Raw genomic sequence first — 9,715 nt, 5'->3', positions numbered from 1 at the left:
GTGTGGGTATGTGTGTGAGTGGGTGCTACTTGCTTAGTTTCAAATTTTCCTCAACATTCATGGTCGCTTATGTTTTTTTATTTTCATACTGTAAATGGCAGATATTTAGGATAAGTTCAACTAATGTCTTATGATTTCCATTTACCTCTTGATATATAACCAAGTTTTGACATTGAACAATGTTTAAGCACAGTTATGTATCACAGTATAACATTAACGGGCAAGCAGTTCAATATCACAATTTGATGACAATGGAAATTCTGTTTGTATATAAACCAGGTCTAGTTTGACAATATTGATTATCTACTTGAAATACTTCAAACAAATTTATTTCATGTCTTCCTGAATTATGTTTAAAAATAATTCCTTCTCGAGAAAGTAACAGCCTCTGCAGCCTTTAGTTTTTATTTTTACAGTGAAGAAAAAGCACTTGGAAAGAGGTTTAACAATCACTAAATGATCTCTCAGAATGGCAATTAGGAATATATTCTGGAGCTGTCAGTGATGTCAGCATGACCACCTGTGTTGCTCATTCATTTGTTTTGACTGAATGTTTATTCTTTAGACAGAGCGAGGGGAAAAATGGCTCTGAGGTATTACAGTTGCCGTTCTTGAGCATTACAATAGCAATACAACAAGAGAGTGAAAAATTGTGTCATGATTTCCAGAAATCTATAATGAAATATATTCTTTTCTTTAACGTCACTATCTTCAAACAGTTTTGTTACGCAGCTGCGCCTCGCCCTCTTTGCTTCCATTGAGCTCTTTATCTCTTTTCACATGAAGCTTTTGCTTTGGCATAGCAGTGAGTTTCACTCCTCCTTGGGATCTTTTATTTTTGTTTCCCAAGTTTGCCCTGATTGCATTTTCTGACCAGTGGGCCCTCATGCCATAAATGCTGGTTTTGCTTTTACAGCAAACCACGGTACTTGTAAGTTGGTATGCATCCTTTCGGAAAGCTTTGGTGAAGATTGCATAAAGGAAAGGATTTGCACAAGAGTTGATGGGGAAAAAGAGCACCAGCAGAATCTTAGAATTGGTAACTGTGATAAGGGGAACATTGATGGCAGCAGAGATGGCAAAAAAAGAGATGGGTGCCATGCAGAGGAAATCTGTGAAGATGAGTATAGCCATGCGGTTTGCAATCTTTGCATCAACGCTTCTTCGAGGGAACTCAGGGGTCCTCACTGCCAGGTAGATCAACATGTAACAAACACACACGATAGCAAAAGCACCCACATTAAAGAGCAGTATGATGATGATAAACGCCTGAGACAGAGGAGTCTCAATATCCATGGGAAGGCACATGCTGACTTTAGTGTAGCTGCTTACTCCAAGCAGGGGTAGCATCCCAATCCCCAGACACATGAGCCAGCCAGCTGCCATTATAGTTGCTGCCTGTGCAAGACCAAGGTGGCGCTCTACCTGCAGAGCATTGGTGATGGTGTGCCAGCGCTCCAGTGTGATGGTGGATAATGTGTACACTGACAGCTCACCACCAAACACAGAGAGGAAGCCTGCTGCATTACAGCCAGGTCCTGTTTGCCACTCAATAGCATGCTGACTGTAAGAACCGCGTGTGCGCATGTCGACAGTTGCTATCATTAAAAGGTAGATTCCGATGCAAAGGTCAGCAAAAGCCAAGTGGCACAAGAGAAAGCGAGGAACTGTCATCTTGTTGCGGCTGGTGAAAAAGACTAGGAGCACAGCGAGATTACCAGTGATTGCCAATATGTTAAAAAACCAAATGGCCACTCTGAGAAAGCTGAAACCTGCAATGTCCTCACAGGGATTGAAAGCATCGGCCTCGGGTGTGCAAACCAGTGTTGGTCTTGACTGGCAAATATCCAGTTCTGGATAGTAGAAGTTCACATCTCCAAAGCTCTCATCTTTGACAGACAGGTCAGCATTAAAAAATGAAGCCACATCCATGTCCAGAGCTGATTCTCCTTCAGTCTCGTGCTGGATCCTGTCAATTTGAAAAGCTTATTTGAAAATTGGGACTTTAAAAGAATACCTCACACAAACACACGTTCACACACACACACACACGCACACTTGTAACATTTAGATCGATCGATAGATAGATCGATAGATAGATCGATAGATAGATAGATAGATAGATAGATAGATAGATAGATAGATAGATAGATAGATAGATAGATAGATAGATAGATAGATACACACATACATACATACATACATACATACATGCATACATACATACATATGTATGTACATACGCAGGGCAGAGAGAAAAATATGTTGGACTCTTGGCCTTTCTATTAGTTATCAGTAAACCAGATATGGTCAATTAAGCACAGGGCCCCTCTTAACAAAACAGATTTGTTTTAGCCAATAAAATACATTTTTAAGTCACTTGAGGAACACATATTTTGAAATAAAAATAATCAACATTCACCGTGTCGATGAATCACTTTCATCACAATGTATTGAGCCATTTGCCAGCTCAAGATGAACAGGGTGGTGCCTAAAGGAAAGAACCACAACAGAAGTGTTTCACTGACACTGCTAGATAAATTCCCTGTTAGCAGTTTAACTTTTTGGTATTTATGTGAATTATTTGCAAACTATTAACTTTTGAACTTTTAAAAAGTAAAAGTGTTCATAGTTTACTTAAAGCATTTTTAAAACTATAATAAATCTGTTAATTGCAGTTCAATGCAAGTTAACTGCACCACATTGAGTTACCTGTGCGTATTCCAGCTGAGCAGTGCACAGCAGTGACTGTTGTAGGTTAGATGAGTCTCTCGCAGGCTCCACAGTCCCTGCAGGGGAGGCAGTCTCTTCAAACCATACGCTGACTGAGCCATCAGTACCACGACTGACTCCAGCCCTTGTGATGGTAACATTGTGAGTGCTGTGGCAGAGACGTCCCTGTGAAATAACAAGAACATCACAGCATGAGAGATCTGTTTCTAGCATTGTGCTTGTTGTCTTAGAGAGGAGAGTATGACAGAAATACTCTGTCCCCAATCTAGCCTGACAGCTGAGCTGCCTCCGCAGCCACAGAAAACATTTAAGGTAGGAAAGGACCAGTCTCCCTGCTACAAGCAAATGTATTTTAAAGATTTCTTTCATTATGTTGCACTGTTTCACATTTTGTTCTAATTTTTTTACTTCTAAAGGAATCGAAGCAAATAGATATTACATAAAGAAATTCCTAAGAGGTTTTAGAACATTGCTTACAAGACCCCAGGGCCCGTGGCTCCTTTAAAAGCATCCTGGTGGATAACTCTGAGTTTTTGATTATTCTTTAAAACCCTGAAAATAGAAGAAAATTATCCCTTTGGCAATAACCAGAGTTCAACAGTAAAACAAGTCTCTTAATTCATCAAACATATCCATGTGAAAATACAGTATGTCGATCTTTGTTCCATTGAAGGCATAGTCATGTATTTCTCTGAATCCATTGTTGTACAGGTTCCTGAGAAGAATCACAGGCACAGCATAAGATGAATCACACATTGTAAAATACATTGCGCATTAACACCTGATTTGCTTTTTTTTTTCTTTTCTATTCTAAATAGCCAACTTACATCTTAATATATCCCTTTGTCATTCCGGTAAAAGCTTTTGGAGGTACCTCTTTTAGATGAACATTGTCACATAGATCCCTGTAAGAAAGAAAGAGGGTGCAACTGAAAAGACTTTACCAGCTAACAGGCACTTTGAAGCAATAAAATGTGATTTATATATAACAAATTCAGAAATTGGTTCATTTGCTATGTCATGAGATGAGTCTTTCGTACTTACAAGATAAACTCTGATTCAAGAGAATTGATATACGTCATGTCAGGAAACACAGTTATCCCTGTATTTGAGATGCTCCTGTTGGCAAAATGGATGTCACTTCATAGTATTTTGGGCACTATTGATTGCAGCAAGTTAATTCTATGCTCATTATATGCAAAAAAAAAAAACATCTAGTTTAAGAGCAAAGCACAGCACTGTTGAACAACAGCCTGAGTTTTCCCATCCCATAGAAAGACATTTGCATGGTCAATCACATATTGGCTCTAAAAATAGAAAAAATAGCAGCACTGCCCTTGAAATATAAAAAAATAAATGAAGTACTACTCCTACTACTAATACCAACAACAGTAAGACTAGTAATAATAATCCATTGGGGATGTCTTCTGCATGTTTTTGGACCTTGGGAGGAAACACATGCAAACAAGAGAACATGCAAACTCCACACAGAAAGGTCCCCTGTTGGAATAGAACCAGGGTCCTTCATGGCAGAAGAGCTAACTGCTGTGCCCCTGTGCTGTCTAATTATTATTATTAGTAGTATCATTGTTGTTATTTTTACAGGAAGACCAAAGAGGAGATTTCTGGATAAAGTGAAAGAGGACATGAGGTTGATTAGTGTACGAGGATCCAAGATGGAAGAAGATGATTTATTATGGTCAACCCTGATTAACAACAACAGCAACAACAGCAACAACAGCAACAACAACAACAACAACAACAACAATAATGATAATGAATACTAATAAAAGTGAAGAATAATCGTATATTCTGAGTGTCTCTTACAGGTAGCGAAGTTTGGGCAAGTTGTTAAATATTCTTCTTGAAATGTACGTAAGGCTCCTTGTGTTCCTTATTGATCTGTAAGCAGATAAAACAATTGTTCAACTTAGCTGCACAATAGATATTTTGCTGAAAATACATAGAAAAACTCTTGAAGTGGACTTACATTTCAGAGAGACTTAGAAGGTTGTTAAATGCTAAAGACTCAATGGTTTCCAGAGTAAAACTCCATGCAATTGCACTATAAAACATAATTTATCTGTTAAACTATGACGAGCAGATGATGAATATCAGTTCAGTGTTATTCATGAAAATGTGTTTATTCATATGAAAAATGTTACAGTGCCAGTGAACTCAAAACATAAATGTGCTATATTGTTGCTAGAAATAAACCTAGATTTAGGTTGGGATCCCACTGTGATGAGAATAAGTCATATTTATTTGCATCTGGACCACCAGGCCAAAAGAATTATGTTTGACATTGCCAGAATATGTTGAAACTTAGATTTGTTCACCTTAACATACCTTTTTACGATTAAGTATTTAACTTGAGAAGTTAATTATAAAATAAATAGCTGAATAGGAATGGAATATCATCAGACAGTGATGTTATATATTTGTTTTTTATAAACTAAAACTCGTACTTACAGCTTAGAAGGCTATATCCAAACTGATAACTGTGCAACAAAATTTTATTTTTCTTTAACACTTGCTTGTTTATTCAAGAAACTTTTCATATTCCAGCAACTTGAGTGTGTTAGAAGAATTGCAAAATGACAAGAGCAAATTAGCATTAAGTGATCTTTAAACATAACCGAAACATACTTAAAATCAGCTGTGAAAAGGCCAATTAACTCGCATGGTTAGTCTAGAATAGCAAGACTTAAATCAGTATAATATGCATGCCTTTTCCTGTCCTAGATTACAGCAGGAGTTCATGTTCTACTCAAATATAATATATTTGTCAAACAAGTGAGTGATAACTACATCCTCTGGACATCCTTCAAACCGTCGAAGCAAAGGCTTGGGATGGTTTGCAGAGAGAAGTGATAGAGAAACCTGGAGAAAGAGATGAGAGGATGCATTAAATTTCAAATCAAGCCAACAAGTTCAATAATTACATAATAAACAAACAAAAACATTCATTTAAAACAGAATTTTATTAAAAAGTTGATCATACAATTAGTTAAATCCTCTTTTACTTTCAGCCATTCCCTCCAGGAGTCGCCACAATGAATCAGCCGCCTCCATCTTGCCATATTCTCTGTATCTTATTCTTTCACACCAACTAACTTCATGTCCTCTTTTATTATATCCATAAATCCTCTCTTCGGTCTTCCTCTAGACCTCCAACCTGGCAGCTCCAACCTCAGCATCCTTCTACCAGTATATTCACTATCCCTCCTCTTTATGTAACCAAACCATCTCAGTGTGGCCTCTCTAACCTTTTCCTATGCTGAACCTCTGAGGAAGTCATTCCTGATCCTATCAACCCTTGTCACTCCCAAAGAGAACCTCAACATCTTTATCTCAGTTACCTCCAGTTCTGCTTCCTGCCTTTTCCACAATGCCAGTGTGTCTTAACCATACAGAACTGGTCATACTGGTCTCACTACTGTCTTGTACATACCTTTAATATCACGAGTTCACTAATATTCAAATAACAAAATTATAGTTTTTTTACTAAATAAATGTTTTGCATGGCCATATCACAATGTCATACAAAGGGCTCTTGTTTAGTCTTGCCTGGCTTTTGGTTACAATAGATTTCATGGAAATACAGAATCTGCTATTTTTTTTTTTTAGCCATTAATCCATTATTTCTTTGATACTCAGATTTAGATAGACAGAATTTCTACTGTATGTTTTCCAACTGCCCCTGTTATTATTGTAATTATGAACTAGGTTTTATATTATCTAAAAAGGTGGCAAAAAAGAGAGAAAGAAAAATCGCATAATCACACAGATTGGGAAATATGTGTGACTGAATGCTGTTTGATACAGTCCATGTATGGAGCTGTTGGACATGCTGCTCAAGGTCTCTCCTGAGAAGAAACTCAGGGTTGTGTGATTTACCAGAGGAGAGGTCAAGATTTGCAAGGCTTTTAACAAACTGCTGACAATGAGCTCTGTTGCCCAGACACCCAGACAGAGAGGTTCCACCTTGTTCTTGATTGAGATAAAGTTGACATTGTCTTTTACATGTAATTTAGTGTGTGTGCAATGTGCTTTTGCTTAACAAGGCACACAATGAGAAAGCATAAACATGGTATTCTAAAATCTAAACTGTGAATCTGAAACTAATTTACCTTTGTCTGTCATAGATATATTCACGACATTATAACTGTGCATTTGGTGAAATTAATGTTTCATCTATAACATTTCTAAGCATGACTAAATTGTTTGTATTGCTTTTTCAGATTGATTTGATTTGGAAATAGCTTATTCAAACAACTAAAATACCTCTGTAAAACACTCCACAGCTAAATTGAGTTTGCGTTGCTGGGCAGAAACTGTAAAAAAATGAGGACACTTGAAACACAATACAATTCAATACGGATTTCATTGCGCACCTATACGTTTTGAAGGCACTAAACCTGGGAAAAGGTTGGTAAGAAAAGGTTGCCCATGGAGCCAGAGTAAAATCTGTACCCCTTTTAATAAATGTCAGTGCAATTCACCTTGTAACCAAACGAGTGCGTCCCAAGTGGATCGTCTCTCCATGCGTAAATACGCACGAGGGACTAGTATTAATCTAAAGCGCAATTTTTAGATGTTAAGTGAGGAAACTGTCATCCCAAAATAACAGTACGTAAAGTGCATTTACATGCTTTCCTGATCAACCGAAGTTCAAAGAACATTGGTTCTAACAGCAACAAGGAGCGTTTAAACATGAACCTCAAAACTAACTCAAAGTTTTTATAAATCCATTTCAAATCAGAACTTACAGTCTTCTATCCGCGTGGCCCTTCAGCATAGCGGACCCCTCTGTTACGTTGTTGCATTTGATTGTGTCGGATAAACATCGACATATCCTTGGGCACACAAAACCCGAAGCGCATTCGCATCCAAAAAGTGATAAAATAGGTAAGAATAAGAGCAAACGTGATGTCCACATTTCTGTGCTCTGCGAACTGCGAAACACGGCAAGTGGGGTTTGGCAATCATGCAACTGCCTCCTCTTTGAATATCCCCTGATGCAGCTGCAACAGAGCTTTATCCTTCAAATGAACAGACTTGAATTTGGCACCCGCTTCCGAAGAGTATGTCTAACAGATTATGGGCTGTACAAGAAACATAAAGCCATCAGTGTCACTGTAAAATTAAACAGTAATGAATGTCTTCTTTTACGTTCCATCAACCTTTTTTAATGCAGTTCTGACTGTTCTTTTAAAATTACTTGAAATCATAATATTAAAGACACCAGTTAGATAATTTAACAAACATTCAGAAACCCTTTACTCTTATTGAATCATAAGCACAGATAATGTAGGCATGGAATACTCCAATTCAAGGACAGAAGCAACTCTTCCTAAAGCCAGAACAGAGAAAAGATAGAAACACTCAAAGGTAAATAAATTGAAAAGATTACTTTAAAGAGTCTTTACCTGCCCTTGCTTAAACTTTGGATCTGTTTTTCACAAAGGTCTGGATGCTATTAAACTGAATTCCAGAAATCACATAAGAATCTGACAAGACATGAAATCAATATAACATATACAGTGATATTTTTTCACAAAATACTTAAGTCTTTTAACTGATATCAGATAATATTGTCACACCTGTCACAAATTTTGAGCAGCATTTTCGGTAATCTATGTCAATATTTGCAACGTATTATGAGATGAGATGAGATGAGATGAGATGAGATGAGATGAGATGAGATGAGATGAGATGAGATGAGATGAGATGAGATGAGAACAACTTTATTAATCCCGAAGGAAATTGTTGTGCCAGAGTTTCACGTAAAAAAAACATAACAGTAATAGATAATAGTAGAAAGGAGGAAGAATAAGAAATGTAATGAAATATGAATTGAAAGATGAATTGAAATATGAATTATAATGCTTAGTATTATATAGGGAGAAAATCATATCAGGGCCCATGTATTGGGATACGCACATCCTATGCTACATGCTACAATGAGATTGTCACTATAACTTTGCATAATGATTGTTATAAAACATGATGAATACCTACATTTAAAACGAATGTTTTGTCCCGACAGTATTGTCATATTGTTTTTTTGAAACAAAGTACTTCTAGCTCTTTTCAGAATTGAGTAATTGAGATGCACGCTACTACGACAATGCAGACATTCCCTCTGAACAGGAAACCTTTGCCATACAGTTGCAGAATCTTTAATGTGCATTCACACAGTTTGCTTGGTTAATTTGCCAGGTCTATAGTCACACCAGATCCTCAACATTTGCATAAAGCTGTCCAGATTCAATTTAATGAAAATGAATGAGAGTGTAACACTGAGAACTTTCTTCCATCCGGAGAATAAAAATACTCAGATATTGAAGGGGGATTTCCACTCTTGGTAAGTGGAAATTATCAGTATTAGTGCAATTGGGCCCAGCACCACCAGCATCTACCCCTGTCTTTGTATGTTTGTTCGGTACAACATTTGATAAAAGAACCTTCCATTCATCCATCCATCCATTATCTACTGTTAATCCTACTTAGGCTCACAGGGGGATAAGAACCTGATTTCATTATTCAATCATGTCATAATTTAATTTCATCATTCATAACATCAATGATTGTTGGAAACTGGAAAGCATTGATTTGTGCCGTTCAGTTACTTATTCTTATCTTGCAACACTTGTATGTATTATTTTATGTAAATGGTATACATTTTTCATCATCCATAGTGTAATGTTCCTTTCTACCTTAATACACTACCCAGAGTGCATTACATTTTTATTAACACTGTTTTGTCCTTGTTAGAAATATATGTGTACCTGTGAACGAATTCAAACATTTAAGGTTTTTGTATTCCACTGTGCCAAGCCTTACTTGAGATTCATTTATAGCAGCTGTGTTTTCACTGCCACTCTTTGGCTATTATGTTATTATGTTATGTCTAAGGTGCAAATACACTGAGTATTTAAGTCTAAGTGAAATAGTGATTTCCCTGCAATACAAATAG

The 9,715-nt window shown here is 36.9% G+C and overlaps 1 protein-coding gene across 1 annotated transcript; it reads right to left on the bottom strand.

Moving 5' to 3' along the window:
• Positions 1–711: 711 nt before the first annotated feature.
• On the bottom strand, positions 712–7,907 carry lhcgr (luteinizing hormone/choriogonadotropin receptor). Its single transcript, XM_086160812.1, has 11 exons — positions 7,506–7,907; positions 5,545–5,616; positions 4,724–4,798; positions 4,561–4,635; positions 3,778–3,852; positions 3,561–3,638; positions 3,380–3,448; positions 3,211–3,285; positions 2,713–2,898; positions 2,423–2,491; positions 712–1,969 (listed from the first exon to the last, which is right to left on the bottom strand). The coding sequence occupies exons 1-11, from the start codon at positions 7,673–7,675 to the stop codon at positions 712–714; spliced, it is 2,202 nt and encodes a 733-aa protein (XP_086016938.1). The 5' UTR covers positions 7,676–7,907.
• Between the last annotated feature and the right edge of the window lie 1,808 nt (positions 7,908–9,715).

This window comes from Fistularia commersonii, chromosome 2 (assembly GCF_037954325.1).
Source record: "Fistularia commersonii isolate RoL2024-O1a breed Wild chromosome 2, RoL_Fcom_v1.0, whole genome shotgun sequence".
NCBI lineage: Eukaryota > Metazoa > Chordata > Actinopteri > Syngnathiformes > Fistulariidae > Fistularia > Fistularia commersonii.
Note: the sequence above shows the minus strand (reverse complement) of the source record. Positions and strands in the feature narration are given on the sequence as shown.